General features: G+C 31.3%; 1 protein-coding gene across 1 annotated transcript; it reads right to left on the bottom strand.

The window, feature by feature from the left end:
- Nucleotides 1-1,209: 1,209 nt before the first annotated feature.
- LOC133203176 (receptor-type tyrosine-protein phosphatase kappa-like) lies at nucleotides 1,210-16,612 on the bottom strand. The gene is made up of 16 exons (XM_061339017.1): nucleotides 16,436-16,612; nucleotides 16,148-16,235; nucleotides 12,032-12,105; nucleotides 11,898-11,934; nucleotides 11,463-11,560; nucleotides 11,157-11,285; nucleotides 10,913-11,058; nucleotides 10,182-10,317; nucleotides 9,289-9,429; nucleotides 3,929-4,022; nucleotides 3,699-3,772; nucleotides 3,291-3,425; nucleotides 3,085-3,210; nucleotides 1,747-1,898; nucleotides 1,433-1,568; nucleotides 1,210-1,281 (listed from the first exon to the last, which is right to left on the bottom strand). The coding sequence occupies exons 1-16, from the start codon at nucleotides 16,610-16,612 to the stop codon at nucleotides 1,210-1,212; spliced, it is 1,815 nt and encodes a 604-aa protein (XP_061195001.1).
- Between the last annotated feature and the right edge of the window lie 3,258 nt (nucleotides 16,613-19,870).

Below are 19,870 nucleotides of genomic sequence, written 5' to 3'. Positions count from 1 at the left end.
ATAAACTAATTAAGTACTTGTATACTATAACTAGGACCCAGAGATAGGTTAAAAAGAAGGATTAATCATAAGATCTTGAACTTGCATTCTAGTGTATCCATTTGGATTCTATGACACGGAATGTGATATGAACTTTCGTATGCATTGCTTGTACACCAATAAATCAGAAGATGTGAACCAATATTAAGGAACTTGTCACGGAAACTTCTTTTATCGTACAACTACCCCTTATATTGACCTAATAAAGGTAACCTAATAAACCAAAGCTTTATTCGGTCAATGCCCTAATAAAGCCTTGTGCACGTATTCCGACGTTCTAAAAGCATTGTGACGTCATGAATATTGCAATGTTTACGCCATGGCGTCTTAGTTTCAACTGCAGAGATGTACCTAAATCGGTTGAAAACATCGTTTTGGAGGTCATGTAAAAATGTGTTGCAGGATAAACAAAATAGATGGAGACTGTCTTGAAATATAAACGATATTTGGGCTCGGGTCGAAAACGTGATAGAGGGCTCGGCAAGCCTCGCCCTCTATCACGTTTTCTTACCCTCGCCCAAATATCGCTTATATTTCAAGACAGTAACCATGTATTTTATATATCTTCGCCTGTCCGTCCTTTGTTTAGTTGTCTCCATGTTTGTCAACCCGTCAGTTTGTCCCATCTATTATATTATGGACTATTCCATAATTCAGTGTATATCTTTTCTGTCCTTCCCACATTTTTTTCCAAAAAAGATGTTATTATTGTACATTATTCTATATTTCAAAATCATTCAAAAGCAAAAAAAAAAAAAAATAATAATAATGATAAAAAAAATTAAATCAGAAAAAAAAATAAAATGGGAAAGGAGTGGGGGGGGGGGGGTTCAGGCAAAGTATGTATATATAAATAGGACAATGTAAAATAAAAGCACATATAGCAAAAGATTTTTTGCACTATATTGTGTACAAAAGGATACAAATAAGATTAAAAATATTGGGGAAAACCAGCTTGTACTTGTGTTCCAACGTGTACGTACCTTAAACAGTTTCACATGTATTGTACGCAACAGTTATAGATTTATTGTAAACTTTATTTGTACTGAAGTTCGCTACGACTTTACTTTGTAAGCAAAGCATTTCATAGTTAACAGGTAAAAGGCTTAGTATATATTTTCTCTTTGTTTTCATTGAAACTGAAACACCAATCCATCATGGGCATTCCCTCTAGGTGTTGGCATACATGCTGTCCATATTCAGATAATCATAAACTGCCTTGAAGCAAAACTCGTAATCTTCCTATGAATCAAAATTTAATTCAATTTAAATGTAGCTTATCTAATTTAACTTATTAATGAATTATATTTTAAAATCCATTCTTAAATGTTCCAAATCTATTTTAATTGATAAATATATAAATTGTCTAAGCATAAATACATGTACCACATACCTTTGTAGATATCATTTCCGGTCTGCGGCACTGCAGTTGCTGTACTATGGTTAATAGGTCAACCTCGTCATCTTTTTGTAGTTGTTCTATTGCATTATAGATAGCTATGAATACTCCACAACACGTTGCTCCATCCCTAGTAAAAAGAAAAGAATCTAGTCTTCAACAGAATTTATAGTAACAGAAACATAATTTGCAAAACTTAATCATCGTCATCATCATTATCATCATCATGCAATACTTAGGAAAAGGCATCCTTAAGCCTTTCATATATAGGCATAAAGCATTCAGCTATTGGAAATATTAATACATACTTAGAAACAAGGGTTATAGGACCATCTGGATGAGATTTTCTATCCAAACAGAATTGTTTTATTAAATTTGTCATCGTAGAGGTTTCTTCTGGTAGAATATTACGAAAACTCCAATTAAGACATTCAAATATCTGCACTGGATGCAATTTATTCTATAGATAATATAAAACAAGATGTGTTTGTGAAATACTAATGCCCCCGTATGACAGCTTCCTGCAAAGGTTAAAATTAAAGTTTCTCAAATGCAAGTCAAACTCCAAGGTCAAGAGATCAAAAATGATATAACCCAAAGAAATGGATGTGTCAATGGATGTACCTTGTAAATCTAAAAGCCCAAGCACCAACCATTCCAAAGTTATTGTCAAAGTTAATGTTTTCTTCAAGTGGGTCAAACTCCAAGGTCAAGGTTCAAAATTAATGGTATGCAGGGGACAACCTCTCATTAGAAATACACATGCAAAATTAAAAAAAAAATAGCACCAATTGTTCAGAAGTTATGGTGTAGGCTAAAGATTTTCAAAAGTAGGTCAAACTCCAAGGTCAAGTTCAAAAGGTTAAAGTTGTTGAAATTTGAAGGAAGGTCTTGATATAATGGATAGATCTGTTAAATTTAAAGCCCTAGTACTAACTGTTCAAAAGTTATGGCCTGTGTTAAAGTCTTTAAAAAGTGGGTCAAACTCTCATGTAAAGGTCAACAGGTCGAAAATATTTAAACCCATGGAAAGGTCTTGTCATGATGAATACACATGTGAGAAATGAAAACCCTAACCACACGTGTTCAAAAGTTAGGGTCAAAGTTGGTTAAAGTTGGAAAGATTTTTGCAAAATAGGGTTAAAGTCCAAGGTCAAGAGGTCAAATATGTTGGTTCTCAAAGGAAGATCTTGTCAAAAGGAATAAAAATGTGAAATATGAAAGCCATAGCTCCAACCAATCAAAAGTTCTGGGCAAGGTTAATGTTTTTGCGGACAAACATACAAACAGGCAGACAGACAGACTGACGGACAGGTCAAAAACAATATACTCCGAATCTTCGATTAGGGGGGCATAAAAACTGGTTTGTAATAATTTAACCTGTTTATTATTATATTTGTTTTTGGTTTATGTTAGTTACATAAATATAACTCAGTCAAAATACTTGAAAACATGAAAACAAAGACAAGAAATTACATGTATTTCTGTATGAATATCCATTATGACTTCAATGAACTCCTTCAATGTTTCTCATCCCGGAATTATCATATAAATTTCTTGTAATGATTTTTCTTGCTGTAAAATCTTTCGATCTATTTCCTTTATCAGCACTGTCTTGCAATTATCGAATGACGACATTAACTTACATGATTTCGTTTGATTTGAATGTCCGTCTTCCGCAAAATGTTTGACACCATTGCCTGTGTAATCATTGTGATTTCATATGGAGCCAAATTAATTTTCTTCATTCTACTGTCAACCCAATCTTTTATCTTGCAAAAGAGAAAAAGTTATACGGATAAATGCAAATTACACGAACTCTTCATTTCAATCTATTTAAATCATAAATTACCTCTTTGATTTCTGATAAAGGGTTCAGCGAGATCAAGAATGTTGAATTCTGATCAACCAGCAATCGAGCAAGATCAATGGCTGCTCCTGATACCGGATATTGCGCAGAGATAAACTCCTCAGCTCTGGTAAACGACTTAAATAAATATTTCAAAAAATAAATCTGCAAACTTTTAACACTTGCTCTGAAATAACGATACTGTATGAAAAGTATAACTTCCATGTATTTTGAATTTATTGTGTACGTTGAAGTGACATCAAAAATACTCATTATAAAATGTAAACAGAATATTTATAAAATAACAGAAGTCATTTTAAAATGAGTTGAAGCATAATAACATGAAAAGTCTCACATTTCTTTTTCTATTCATAACTGATTTAACACTAGGATATGACAAATGATAATTACCGAGACATTCACTGCATTGTAGTACTGCCCTCGTCCCTTCACAGTTGATGTTAAATACACAATGTATCTTTCAACTGAAATATATTCTAACATATTACAAATTGCTTTGCCTTATCAATTTGAATTTCTATCATCTAAATTTTCACACCTATTGTTTTTTTTCCTTTCACAAAACTTGATTTTTAAAGGCCTATTTAAATTAGTTTTCATTTTTTGAAAAATTACATTACCTGGTAAAACAGAAGTGGCAAAACTAAGCTTTATGTGCTGTCGTCCTGTTTTGAAATCGTCTGCTGTGTAGTTTGGCTTTAAACTTGTTAATGCCTTGAAATTGAAATGTATTTTTAAAGAAAATACAGTAATAGTAAGTAAAAATTTCTTTGACCTGTAGATGACGTAAGCTATAAATATTTATTGGATAAATATAAATATTATACATTATCATTGATTTTAAAGTGATTTTTAATTTAGACAAGAATTTTCCTGTAAGGATTAATTTGGTTCAAAATGTTCACAATACTTTATTGTAATGTCTTGTATTCGAAGCTTTCTACTTTCTTAAAACTGACAACCCTGATAGAAATAAATGTAATTGATTGTCTACAAATTTAACAACAAACTACATTTTAGAAAATAGAATTATTTCACTATTCCCTATCAAAGTCAAAACAGTAAGTGACCCTATAAAAAGTGATTTTAATAATAAAGATATCAGGGTGAGTGCTAAGCCTGGACACAGGTAATGTAAGCTCTGTCAGTTTTTACATTTCTACGCCGTTCATATTGTAACTACTGACTGAATGAAATTTCGATCTCAATTTATTGAACTGTATTTAGGCAATGTCTCATTTTTTTCTTTCTTCAGAGCAGTTGTTACCTCATCATTTGGGTCTGATTTATATTAATCTTAAATTATCAGTCAATTTAATTTAATTCATTATCAATCAATTTTATTGTTCTTCTCTAGTGGCAGGGCAGTGATATACGATCCCGTTTTATAAAGAACGTACAACTACGATCGTAATCCCATTTAGCAAAATTTCATTTAACAATTTATCTTTATCATGAATTTAATATGAGTAAGAACTATTCAATTAATATTGGTATAAAAGATTTTTCCCCAGCATGTTTATAACGTTAAGGCAATATATATATATATATATATATATATATATATATATATATATATATATATATATATATATATATATATATATATATATATATATATATATATATATATATATATACACATACATAACCTGAAACGTGCTACTACCCCAAAAAAAGCGTGTAACTTTCGTGCGCTTTTCGTTTCGTGCAAACCGTGTAGCGTTTCGTGTAAAACGTGCAGCGTTTCGTGTAAGCTCCAGAGCGTTTCGTGCAAACCGTGTAGCGAGCGAGCGAGAAGCGTGTGAGAAACGTTCGACTTTCATGTAAGAACCGTGTGAGAAACGTGCGACTTTCGTGCAAGAATCGTGTGAGAAACCTGTAGGATTCATTCGGAAGTCATTTCATTTTAAATATGGCTATCAATGGGTCAGGGTGTCAAATATTGTTGTTTATAGCTAATATTATTCGGAGATATTATATTGGATGTATTTTAAGAGTGAAATTTAAAAAAAAAAGTATGAGAGCAACAAAATAAAATTACACGGTAATGTATATTTAATTTGTTTTCCTTTATTTTTTCTCTCAAAAATAAAGATGGACATGAAAATTATTCAAATTAATTACATGTAATTACAGTGTATATGCAACATTTTAAATGAATTGATTTTAATGCACAATCGGAGTGATCATATCTTTTTAATTTTATTTTCCAAAGAAAGCTACAAACGAAATTTCAAACGAAATTTTATCAGGACTCCGCTCTTGTCTATTTATTACCAGATTGTATTAAATAATTTTAATCAAAACTGTGTGTCATTAATAGTCTTCTATCACATAGCATTGGTTGATTAATAATTGAAAAATATGAGTATAATTCACAAGCATTTACGAACGCATGATTAGAAATTACCGAGAGGGGGGGGGGGGGAGGGCGCATTTCAAAAACGCAAGCTTTAAATTTCAATATTTGTCGGTACCGGGTGTTAAAAAGCATAGATGACTTTCTTTTGTATAAAGAAATAAATACTTAATTGATATGGTGCATCGGATGCACCACTTAAAATATATTGGAATATTTAAATCTTCAACTTTCCATTTGCAATGTGCGGCTGTGATCAAGGTCATTTACATGTACAACAGCGACCACGGGCTCCACGGGCAGGGAACTGAAAATTTGTTCTGCTTTTATCTTTTGTCAATCATGGATAAAATACACCCGAGATTAACGATTGAGTTTAAATTTGTGATATTAAATGCTTATTTTTTTTTTATTTAATTGGTACACATAATACTCGTTGATTTTATTTTTAATCGACGTGAATTTCCGTGATCAGTGGATTGTTCGGCAGTCACAATAAAAAAGTGTTTAGAAATAAATAACAATTACATATCAGTTGTTTTATAAATCATGCAGCTTTAATTTGTATTTTTCAAAAATATTCGAGTTTTCATGTAATGTACTTGGACATATATACACGAATATTGCGTGGTGAGTTGTGCCGTGACTATTTGTAAATTACCGAGTTTTATAATGAAGGAACTTACAAGGTGATGGGTACATGTATATTGTTGACATTTTAGGTACATGTAGAGAGAGCTAATTATCCTTAACACCCCTCTCCCCGCGGGTTTCTCTTCCATTCTTCCATATAGAATTCTAATGTTAAATTAAACTCTTTAATAAAACGTTTAAATGTTAAAACTACCATTAGGTATAAAATGTTTTATTTTATTAAATCTCGCTGGAGACATGAATATTTTTAAGCACAGTTACTTGTTTCTCTAATATTTTTTTTCCCGATAGTATAATTAATGAAACGACTGCCGGTGGTCTTTAGCCATGTCAGATTTACAAATACACAAGTAAGATCTCGGTAACCCCTCCTCGCCACCCAACCAAAAGAGATGAAGAAAAAATGCATAACCATCCTCTTTTCTGCAATGTACTTATTAATTTTGCATATTAAAGAGGTGAACCTGAATTAATTAAATAAAATAAACTTACCGCTAAATCATAAGAAAATCGATCCGTTCATGGAAATAAACACAGTACAATATTTATCAAAATTATTTACTAAAGTTATATTTCGCTGATAAACGAGTTTTTTAATATAATACTTAAAAAAAATAATACCGAAAGAAATTATGAAGGACAAATATAAATGTATCTCTTGCAGTGTAAAATTTAGTGAAAAAAGATGTACACTGACGATGATGGGCATATCACCTTAAAAAAACAAGCGGATTACAAACGGAAAGACAATCATGAATTATTAACTATTAATTTTTGAATATTTCCAACAGTTTATGAACATGTAGTACAAGTGTAGCGCGTTTGAATTTAAAACGTGATGTGAAAGATTGCGACTCTTAATTAATCTATATTTAACCCGTAAAAAAAAAATAATAAGTAATGCTCGAGAGATTCCGAATAGAAAATCCAGATCGAGGCCAAAGCGTGCAAGAATCGTGTACAAAGCGTGTGAGAAACATGTACAAAGAGCTTCGTGCAGCCTTTCGTGTAAACCGTTTAGCCTTTCGTGCAAAGCGTTTCGTGTAAACCGTGAAGCGTTTCGTGCAAACCCTGTAGCGTTTCGTGTAAACCGTGCAGCGTTTCGTGCAAACCGTGTAGCGAGCGTGTACCGTTCGTGTAGCGTGATTGTGGGGTAGTAGCACGTTTCAGGGTCTACATATATATATATATATATATATATATATATATATATATATATATATATATATATATATATATATATATATATATATATAGCTGTTGACTTTTCTGGACTGTGTAGAAAGTTTGTTCATAAATCTTGAGAGATTTTTTTTTTTTTTTTTTTTTTTTTTTTTTGGCGTTTAATAGATCACAACTAATTCTTAATTTAGAGAATTTGTACCCTTCTCGTAAAGAAAGACGAATAGAGGATCCGGAAAAAAAATATGCAGAATAAGAAATAAAAAGTTTTATCTTGACCTTTCGGGCTTAGAGTCAATAGAGTTTGTTTTAAAATGAAAGACAAATATGGCCTTGAGTTTCATTTCAAAAGCTTACAGAAAATAAAATTATATCATGAAATCTATATCTACAATAAATAAATTTCTGACCCTGGTCTTTGACTGTTTGACCTCACATCAATGGCACTTTTTTCAAGTTATATTGACGAAAGGTATCATTTTTTTTATTGCAAAACCCTGAGGAAAGGTAGATGTCTTACCAGGAAATCATTTTAATCAAAATATAAATTTTTGTCCTTGATATTGTGACTAAAAAAGCAATCTTCCTTAAGTCATTGGGGGATATGATGAACAGAATCAAAGAAAAAGCTTATGAGAACTAAAGTCAACATCCGGATAACATTTTTTTAAAAAAAATAAAATTTTTGCATGAATTTCATACCTGACATTTCACCTTTTAACCTCAACGTCAATAATTCCAGTTTAAATCACAAGGAGTAAAGATGATAAGTTTATTGAAAAAGCTCGAAGAGAACTAAAGCTTTCATCTGGAAGTCTGTTTTTGCAATATCTAAATGTCTACCTTGATCTTTTGAAATTAAAATCAACTGATGCTTCTTCTCTGTCATAGGATGTTATAATGTAAGATTTTGATGCAAAATCTCAATGCTTTTTTTAAATATCGTCCTAAAAAGAAAGTGTGACACATAGACAGAATGTCTGCATTTGTAACCTTGACCTTTAAAATTTTTACCTCAAAATCACAAGTGCTATTTTCCTGGCCCAAAAGGAGTTTTGATATTAAATCTCATTGAAAAAGCTCAATAAACACTAAAGTTATTTGGAGACTGTTTTTTGCAATGTATGAATTCGTGATCTTCTTTTGATCTTTTAGACACAAGATTAATGGGGCACTTGATAGGTGATAGGGAATTTCATCTCAAAATCTTAAAGGCTTTTAAATATACCGTCCTGAAACGAAAATGTTACACAGAGATAGATTGTTTAAATTCCTGACCATGACCTTTGACATTTTTCACATCAAAACTGAAAGTCTTCTGCTTTTATACCCAAAGGGAGTTGTGATATTAAATTCCATTTGGGGAAAAAAAAACTCAAAGAGTATTAAAGTTATTATTTAGAAACATTTCTTTATATTGTATTAATTTTTGACCTTGACCTATAAAATTTTAACCTAAAGATCAATAGAGGTCTTTTGTAGACCATTACGAGTTTTGATATAAAATATCATTGCAAAAAAGCTCAAAAGCTTTTTGAGATATTGACGGAAACGAAATTGTTACACAGAGGCAGACCCATCTACCAACGGACCCAACGGACGGTCCCAAAATCAATATTCCCCATTTTCAGTGAAAGCGGGAGAAAATCCGATAAAATATCTTTATTTGAGAGTCTTGAAAATCTCATTATATTTAAACTGTCGTAAAGTAGTTTTGAGAATCAATCATCTGATATGTTGAAGTAATATTTAATTTCTAAAGTTTGGAAATTAAATACTCACATTGAACTCATTCCTAAGTCGTTTCTTTGTTTCCGGTTTCTCCATTTCGCCATATAACTCAATAAACTCCGTCCTGCTGATGAAACCCCCCTTTCTCCGGAAGCACTCAAATAGAGCGTGGTAAAGGAAGACGTATTGATCCTATAATATGTTGCAACTGAATTTATAGTATGAAACAACCTTCACATGATCTCAAATAGCATATTGGATACAGTCAACTGCATTCCTTTAATAATGATTTTTTTCTCAATTATACTTAAACGGAAATGCCTTCAATTTCATTAAAAAAAAAAAAAAAGCTTGCGCATTGCAAGCAATACAATAAAAATATAAATACTACGAATAAAAAAAATACCCTTCACAATACAACTGAAAACAACCAACTAAACTGCCTAATGGTGTGCTATCGAACGGGTAACATATGCATTGAATATCATTGCTTCATAAAGGCTCCGTTGCACTATTACTTTGTTTCGTACGATAGGATGATAAGTATTTAATTAATTAGTATTTGATCACAAGATAGTTTTAATAAAAATACAATTTATCTCATAAGATGACATAATCATTATGTATCCTATTTCTCTTACAAAAAGTAAAAAAATAAAAAAAAAATAAAAAAAAAAATATTAATTTCATTTCAAAATTCTTTTCCCCTTTATTCATCTTTTAATCATAATGTTTTATTAATTATGCTCTATTTAGAGACTATATACAATTTATATTTTAAATCCCTTTGAATCTCTTATAATTATATTCCCAGAAGACAGATCATGTAAAAAGCTAGGGATTTTAGATGGGGTACTTAGCACCATTTACTCATATTTATAAGCAATACAAAAGATACACATAAACTAAGTTCAAGATTTTCGCCCACTAAAAAAATAACTTACAGCGTTTTGAATCATGGTCATCCTATCTTTACGCATGGCTTTAACAAACTCAATGACGTTGATTTTATCATGTTCTTCTCCGTATCTGGAGAGGACGTCCAGAGCAATGAACGTTCCCGTTCGACCGATACCAGCACTAATTAATAAACACCAATAAAAAAATGATGTAATTAAGGTAAAAATCTAGTAAATGTGTTTATACTGTCCGTTTGGTGCTAGATCGAATATGGCATCATTTTGTATTTTTTTTTTTTTAATTAAGCCTACTTTTTCCCGTACTGTGTGGCTATTACTGGATTATGTAGAAAATAAAACATTTTCATGGAATCATATGAAAATAACCCGGATACCTATATTCAATTTAAATATTATTTTATAAAGGTGTAAAACACCTTTCTAAGTTTTCTTTCCTGCGGATCCGTAAGCAATATGGTCAGAAATGTAAAAAAAAAAAAAAAAAAAAAAAAACCTCCTACGTTTATGACTGATTTTCATCAATTAATAAAGAAAAAAAAGGAAAGTTTTAAATATACCTTTTCCATATTAACCTAAAATTTTTACATCTATACAACATTTTATACCAAGCTATAGCTAAAGAGGTTATCATTATGGCAATAAAGTCCTCAAATGTGAGAAAGTTTAGACATCTTGAATTTACTAGATCTTGACCTTAGGCAAAATGTATTAAATAGATTTTGGTCTTCATTTGCTAAAAATATGAACTCAGACACCTGCAATGAACAATAATTGGATGTTGGGAGGGTCTAATTTTATGCCGGAAATGTCTGAGAAACACGATCAGGTTCAAAGGATTAGGTGTCCCATGGTCTGGCCATCTAGTGAAATGAAATTGTACGACCGTCCTTGAACCAGTAACCTAGTAAAAAGACGTAAACTGAAATTTATGTTTGTAACAGAAGAATGATTCGAACGTATCGTACGTTAAACAGTTTGAACATTATATTGAAAACCCACCCTTTTCTTCCAAAGATTCATTTTCCTCACAACATAGTATGCATATATTTTTTCTTCAATCAACTTCACAGAAAAAGCACCGAGATTCAGTTCTTTGCTCTCATTTGGCCAATATTGATGGCATTTCACCTTAAAATAAGATATTTTCAACATATAGAAATCGTTTCAATGAAAAGGATATCGGAACGACATAATCATTTTAACTGGATCGATCGAGAAGATTGTATGCGAGAAAGAAAAGAACGATCACAATGTAAAAATGTTACATTAAGCTATTCATGTATACTATATGTTTGATCTTCAAACCTTGGGTCCTTCAATGAGATTGGTTAACATTACAATGTATTCAACGTGTTCCTGCCATATCATTCTCCAGTGGTCAACAATAGTGTTACTTCGTGGACCTACCGGAAATATATATATATATATATATATATATATATATATATATATATATATATATATATATATATATATATATATATATATATATATATATATATATATATATATATATATATATATATATATATATATATATATATATATATATATATATATATATATATATAATCATCAATTCGTTATAGACTACATATTAAAATGCTATAAAATACGCTAACAAAAAAATTATAGTTACAATGTAGTTTATTGAAGTTGGCACATATCCGTCTTTTATAAGCATTTGACCTTAGAGCTTTAAAAAGCTATTGGAACTATTATGAAACGTAAGGCCTATACCTTGACAAGCTATATACTCGCGCTTCCCATCCATATTCTAAACGAAAAAATATAACATTACTCTTGATTTCCAACATAATTTCAGATGTTAAAAAGTAATTGATCCTTTCATGAAGCTTTCTTTTTATACGTACTTCAATGTAATTTGCATTTATATAATCTGAATCAAATCCGTCACTCATTTCTAAAATAACTCTGGAATGATCATCTGAAAAACAAAATTTTATATTTTGAAAAAAAAATACAAAAAAATCCTAGTTTTAAGTTGTAGAAACAAAAACAAAGATATATGATTGTTAAAAAGAAACTTAAAGTTTGCATGACTTTTTAAATACATCATTTTATGCATTTTTATATGCATGTTCCTGAAACCGAAACGTATTGCATCAAAGCCGTGTTTCGAGTTACTCCGGAACGCCATTTTTATTCCTTGTTTCGCCACGCTGCCTCAAAAATGTTCCTCGACGTTACTTCCAGTAATATTCAATACCTTGTTTATATTGAAAACTTTTATCATTAACTCTGTTACTGTTATGCAAATTTCCTTTAATTTGCAAGCATGGCATTGTCTAGAAAATATATTTACACACACAACTTTTGTTGTCCTGGTAGAAAAAACTCAACAAGACGTCAATTAAGATCTACAGGTGCGACTGAGCAAAGGTACGGAAATCCAATGGTTTTATTGAGAGTAGTGCCAACCACATTAGATGGTAATTTTAAAAATAATGGAAAACAGATGAAGTTACTTGTACTATGATACGTGTATCTTAAAATGAAATGCAGTTTGAAAGTGTCACTCGTGAAGTGGGGGGGGGGGGGGGGGTAGGATTTCACTTTTATTTTTAAGAAATAATGCAGAAATTAAAAACATCTATTTCAGTTTCACTAAAATTTAATTAATGACACACCAGAGATGTTTGTCCTAATGTTATTTCCCAGACAGCTTCAGTTTTGTAACTATTTGAAAATGAATTTTAGAGAACTCTTCACAGAAACACTGATAAATTTAAAAGATAGGACTACGGCATAAGTATAACTCTATATACATGAAACTTGGCTGTGTCCATTACAAATATCATTGAAATAAGTTATACTAGGTCTTTTAAGGAAATGCGCGGCTAGGATAAGTCTGTCTGTATAATATCAAACTGTTCCAACTGCAGTAACTTTTCTCTACGCTACCAAGATATGACGTCATAAAAGCGAATGACGTCAAGTCATTGCATTCTTGAGCTGACATGACGGGGAAGTGTCACAACTTTAACATTTCTTTCACATGACATGTAAAGTTTTTTTTTTTTTAGCGTTGTTGTTTGATTCAAGCGTCTGGGTTGTTCTTTAAGCTTAAGTGTGCTGTTATGATGTTGAACATTTCCAATTTAATATCGTTATTCCTTTAACTTCTCCGATATACATATATTCAAACAATAATAGAAAGTTTACTGTGTAACGCTCCCCCTTAAACGTCCGTGGACAGAGTTAGAATTTATAAATCATGTATATATTTGACTGGCACACGTGATTAATAAGGATAGATTGAAGATATTCTGTGTGAATCTACTAGAGAAGTATGTCCTCTAACTGAATTGTGCTGGGGGGTTGTATGTAATTTTTCCTATTTTGTATAAATTGCGATAAGAGTGGAAAATGTCCCCTTGTATATGGGTAAGTGGAATTTCTCGTGGAATATTTTCTGAAGAAATAAAATTCAGACTTGTCCCCGGCACTTTATACGTACCAAAAATCACAATGAATTGAGGTATGTGACATTTTTTTCTCAATAATGTTGTTAACTATAGTGAAAACTTTGACACTTTGATTTACTATAGTGAAAACTTTGACATTTTGATTTACTATAGTGATAACTATGAAACTTTTGAAAAACTATAGTGATCACTATGAAAACTTTGAACTACTACTGTGAAAACTTTGATTTACTATAGTGATAACTTTGACACTATAGTGATCACTTTGAAAACTTTGATTTACTTTAGTGATCACTATGACACTATAGTGATCACTTTGAAAACTTTGATTTACTATAGTGATAACATTATACATTTCATTGCATCTGTAAGGCATGGCTTTGAAAGTTTTGTGTACGTTATGATTTTCACAAGATTGTTTATGTATACCTGCTAAAGAAACAGGAACGTCTGCTGTATAAAATTATCATAATGTAATATATATATATATATATATATATATATATATATATATATATATATATATATATATTTTCTCTGTATTCTCAGAGTTTGAATAAATTGTTATAGACTAAACAATAAAATATACAAGACAGAATCCATATCTTTATTTTTTTTTTTAGTTTGTTAAAATGAAGGTATTAATTATTGTACTAAATTTTATATAGAGTGCACGTATTTTTTAGCAAGATTATTTAGGTTGATGCCCATTTTTATGCTTTAGGGAGAAGAGCTTGTTTAAGTCCTGTCAATCAGAAGCTTGTTGTTTGTCTTAAACCTTAAAACTTACTCTGCACTCCTCGACCGTATCAACACAGATACGATATTTGGCTTATAGAAAAAAATTTGGACTGCAGTGAAACATGCAAATAAAATTGCAAAACAGTTGGACAGCATTTTTTTTTTGGCTTAATACTCTCAGGTTGTCTTAGTATCTGAACAAAAAAAATTTAAATACATTGAAGAACTGTTTTGTATGTTGCTAAATGGTTTTAAATATTTCAAGATATTAATTTTATTTTCATGGTATATGTGTATGGACATGAAATTTTGTAAATTGATAATTACTGCATATTGGTACCTGCCATAACAGCCACTTTGAGGGTTATTAAGTTTGTGTTAGTTAGGCAGGTTTAGTAGCTGGTAGCCAGATAGCCCAGTTGGTAGAACACCTGACTATTGATGCAAGTGCCGTGTCTGGGTTTTGAATCCTTGTCTCATCCGTCACATTTTTCTTCCATCCAGTTACAAGACTCAGTGTATGTAGATGCCTAAATATTACACAATTGATGCCTGGGTTTTGAATCCTCAGTTGATTTTCTGTGGAGTATTTTAGACACCACTAAGGCAGTACACTCAACTTTAGATTGAATTCGTGTCAAGTTTTATACACTTAATACAAGGTACATGTATTTCCTCAGTGTACATCATTCGAGATCTTGGACAGTTTTCGTGTCAAGCAGTAGCAGAATTTTTTTTTTTCAAATTGATATATTGAATTAACGGATTTTACAAGTTTATATTGATGCAGTTTAAGAAACCAAACAAGTCTTTTTTTTTTCATTTTTTTTTCAAAATTCTAGCATTAAAAAGCCTTGGTCTTGTGGTGGAATCTGTAATGTTAACAAATAATGAGAGGATGACATATGAGCTGATGTTCCCAATTGTCAGCATATGTAGAATTAATTTCCAATTCATCACATATTGGAATAATGTTTAAATATGTGTTACAGTCATATATACTTTGAAAACGTTGTGTCTTTATAAAGGACGCAACAATAATATGTAAAGTCTCCTTTTCCCTCCTCCCCCTTTTTCAGTCGCTTCAATTCCATCCAATGACAATTCACGACAACTTATGTTGGCACTAAACGTTCTAGAATGAAAAAAAAAAAAAGGAAAAAAAAAAAAAAAAACATGTAAAACTCAAAGAGCAAAATGCAACAAAGTAGTCGTTCAACAGTGTTTTATTATGTATTATTTCCTAAATTATGTAACTAATACCGATATCGCGGGATACATGTACAAGTACTGGTTTTATCTCAGAGAGGAGAACCCTAGATATTTTAAAATAAACGTACATTTAAATATATTTCTACCTTCATGGTAAACACATTATATTACACACATAAATAGACGATTTCAGACGTACATCATCTCGATTTCTGATGAAACTAAAGTAAACAACTCGAATCAAATGTAAACTGGAAGTAACCCTGTAGAACATTTTTCTAAAATCACATGATCGGCGTTACTAAACGGGGAATAACGGGTTCCGGCATAACTCGAAACACGGCTATTAGGATTTTTTTTTTATCATAGCCAATAATTAAACTTACATGTTCGAGCCTATAAATCAAAGCCTTCTATTAATGTCAATTAATGATTGTTTATAATTTTCAAGAGCATACTCAAATGAGAAAACATTTAGTCATATTATTACATACACACTTATTCACATAAAAACGAACCCTTATATTTTGGTTTATCATACCGATTAACGCACAATTTATTACATGAAGCAATGCCTAAAATACTTGCAAGGAAATGTTGTTTTAAATCTATTTTTTGGCATGTTATCGTCCTGCTTTGCAATGGTACAGTCAAACCTTTCTCCATAAGGAAGCGACTAAACAAATAAAAACATTTCTATAGGCATGTGAGGATTTTCAGTACGTTTATAGGCAGACCATTTAAACACTGCATTTAAAATGCAATTTCAGAAGTGATATTTAAGATACATTTGCACAATAAGTAGATTACCAAAATATATTTTGATTTTTCATTGTACCTACCTGTAATTGATTTGTATGATATAATGTGCAATACCTTGAATTCTTTGATAAATCCTGCGTTTTCATCTGCTTCTCTTTGCTTTATCACACCATGTATATCTTTTACGGGAATATCTTTAGCCACTGTTAAGTTTTTATAGTAAACAGTTTCTTCCGGATTCTCCTCGTAAGGCTCTTCTTCCGGATCTTCTAAAGGAGCAGCCGCAGACATGATGTTGTTATATACTCTGCTTTGAGCTATTGTACATGAAGAAACATTTCGTTCTATTTAAAATTATTGAATTGTATTTATTCACAGCATACATGTATCATTGAGTTTCTTTCAAGCATAGCGTGATGAAAGTCGAATTCGTAGGACAAAAACATATTTGTTTAAACAATTTTCTCGTACAACTTATTATTGTTATCATTTTTGGCGATTCGAGCAACCTGACAGAACTTTGAAACAAATAAATGATACAAGTATTTATTACATTTTTAATAGTGAAATACTGTGATTTATTCATTGAATAAAACTGATATTCTGACACACTGTGAGAGAATATAAAAATGATATCCTTTCACAGTATGAGAGGACATCAACCGGAACTACTTTTTATATTTCTTTGAGGATGTTATATCCCTTGATTACTTTTTCAAATTCTATCATCAAGTTTACTAATTAAGCCCCTTTTGTCTTAATATGAAACAAATTCAAAATACTGGAACTACTTTTTTTTATTTCTACATTGAATTATGTCCCTTGATCCCTTTCTCTTATTTCTATCATCAAATTATCTCCCTTGGCTGAGCTCTTTTGTCGTCTGTTTCAATAATATATATGAAAATGGAAAACAATTACCCTAATGACAACAAATTTAACGAATTGGATTTAAAAGCAATGGCAGGGAATCAAATTGACACAGACAATGACTTAGATGCCTTTATAGAAGACTTAGATGAGGAAACATTAGCAGGAATCAGTTACAACATAATTGGGGATTTTTCAGTTAATCTCTCTCCAGCTGGAGATCAAGTTTCAGAAAAGAAACGCTTTGCTGAGGTCAGTTATGATGACATTGATTTGTTTCTTGCAACTAATGAGAACAAGAACACTTCAAAAAAAACTAAATGTGATATAAATACATTCAAAGAGTTCTTGCAGGCAAAGGGAGAGTTCAGGGTTCCAGAAATAATACCCCCATTTGAGCTAAATTTGCACATAGCATCATTCCTTCTCTCTGTCAAAAAAAAAGGATGGCACAGAATATGAGCCAACATCTTTGCGGGCTTACATGTCAAGCATCAATCGATATTTGCAGCAAAAGGAGTATGGGTACTCGGTTATTAATGACCTGCAGTTCAGCAAGGCACGTGATGTTTTGAAAATGAAACAAAAACAGTTGAAGTCACTTGGAAAGGGGAATAAACCCATGGCAGCTGATGACCTTACTGAAAATGAATTCAGAATATTTTATGAGAAGAAAATATTAGGTCCACATACACCTACCTCCCTTACAAATTCCATGTTTACCATTTGCACTAATCACTTTGGAATGAGGCCTGGCAGAGAAATTCATGACTTGACATGGGGAGACATTCAATTAAAATATGATGAGGGAGAAAATTTAGAATACATCGTTTTCAATCAGGAGAGACAAACAAAAACACGAACAGGTGCCAATCCCCGAGATATAAGAAAATTAAAACCAAGGGCTTATGCAACACCAGATGAACCCGAGAAAGACCCCGTTTCTCTTTACAAAAAATACAGTGATGTGCGACCTGAAGAAACCAAACAGGAAAACTCTCCGTTTTTCTTAGCAGTCAATACACGTGCTAACTTAGGTAATATTTTGAAATTAAATTAAAAAATTAATATTAATTTAGTTGTAAACATTATCATGATTATTAACATTTAAATGAAGGAAAACAAAATTTAAAATTGCAACTTAATTCATATTTAAGGAGATTCAACAAGTTCCTGGTATAAAAGGAATGCCATGGGTATCAATAAACTATATGGACTGGTTAAGCAAATGAAGTCCTCTGCAGGGATTGAGAGTGACAAGAGATTTACTAATCATAGGTATTTTAAAAAGATGCAGATTAAATTAATAATAGTCTGACATTTTATTTTGAATTATTAAAAAGATAAAAAAAAAAAAACAAAAACAAAAAAAAATCAACAGTAAATGAAATTTATTTTTAAAATAAGTGAAAACAAATAAACTAAAGAAAATATTTTCTTTTGTTAGTATGAGGAAACATCTAGTACAGAAATTATCAGATGCCGGTGTTCCAGCCAACCAAATAACCCAAATATCAGGACATAAAAACATCAATAGCATCAACAACTACAGCAAAATAAACAACGACCAAAACAGAAAAATATCGACCATCCTTACATCAGCTGATAAACCGACAACTTTGCCTACATATTCCGCGCCCCAGACAATTTCTCAAACCTTTCAAAATACCCCCAATCAAACAATATCCACTTGCCAGTCACGCATAGATTCGGACATAAGATCTATGCTTTATGGAAACAGTTTCTCGGGTCAAGTAATCTTCAACATCTCGTACGGGCACATGGCTGACAGTGACACGTCAACCTACCATCTTGACGCAAATGACAACCCTCCATCCAAAAAATACAAACGCATCTTACCTTTAGACAGTGACAGCGAATAAAATTATCTCATTTTCATTCAACATCTCAATAAAGCAGTTAAACATGCCAAACTCAATTCCAAACTTTCAAAACCCCGCTTCGATTTGTTTTTGTTAGTAATTCGTCCTTAAGTATTCATACGCGAAATTTTTTATTGATTAAGAAAAGAGAAATATTGTATATTCAATATGTTATCAATGAAATTACTTTAATGATATTATATTAAAGTTGTTTATTTGTTCAAATCTTTTGTGTTGATTATTTTGTGTATTGTTCTTATTGGCCTATATTCATCGCGCAATATTGTTTTGAATGGCTTCGACAGGGACTGAGGGAGACGGCTAATATGGGCAAAACAGAACCGGGAAAAAATGTAATAAACAGAAAATTCAATGTTTTGTAGTTGAATACGGAAGTTATTTCACTCGTGAGACAGGATTTTTTGATATTTTCACTCGTGCTGCGCACTCGTGAAAATATCAAAAAATCCTGTCTCACTCGTGAAATAACTTCCGTATTCAACTACAAAACATTGAATATCCTCTATATATGCAATTTAGTAATAATAGTAGGTAGTTATGGACAATCTGGAAACTAAAAGAACATCTCAGTGGTAATTTACAATGAGTATAATATATTCAAATATACCTGGCGAAAAATTTTCAGCACCGTTGTCTGCAATCGGTGGAACAGAAATGTTGTCATGTTTACCTCTTCGTAATCTGTGATAAAGAGTCATATTAAGTTCATGTCTTTTAGGTATGAAAAAAAATTCTTTACGAGAGGAATTTCCTCTGTTAAATACCAAACATGTTA

The sequence above is a fragment of the Saccostrea echinata genome, unplaced genomic scaffold (genome assembly GCF_033153115.1).
Source record: "Saccostrea echinata isolate AGI-Se365-2 ecotype Australia unplaced genomic scaffold, CSIRO_AGI_Sech_v1 ptg000048l, whole genome shotgun sequence".
Classification (NCBI taxonomy): Eukaryota; Metazoa; Mollusca; class Bivalvia; order Ostreida; family Ostreidae; genus Saccostrea; species Saccostrea echinata.
This window is presented reverse-complemented; position numbering and strand designations above follow the sequence as displayed.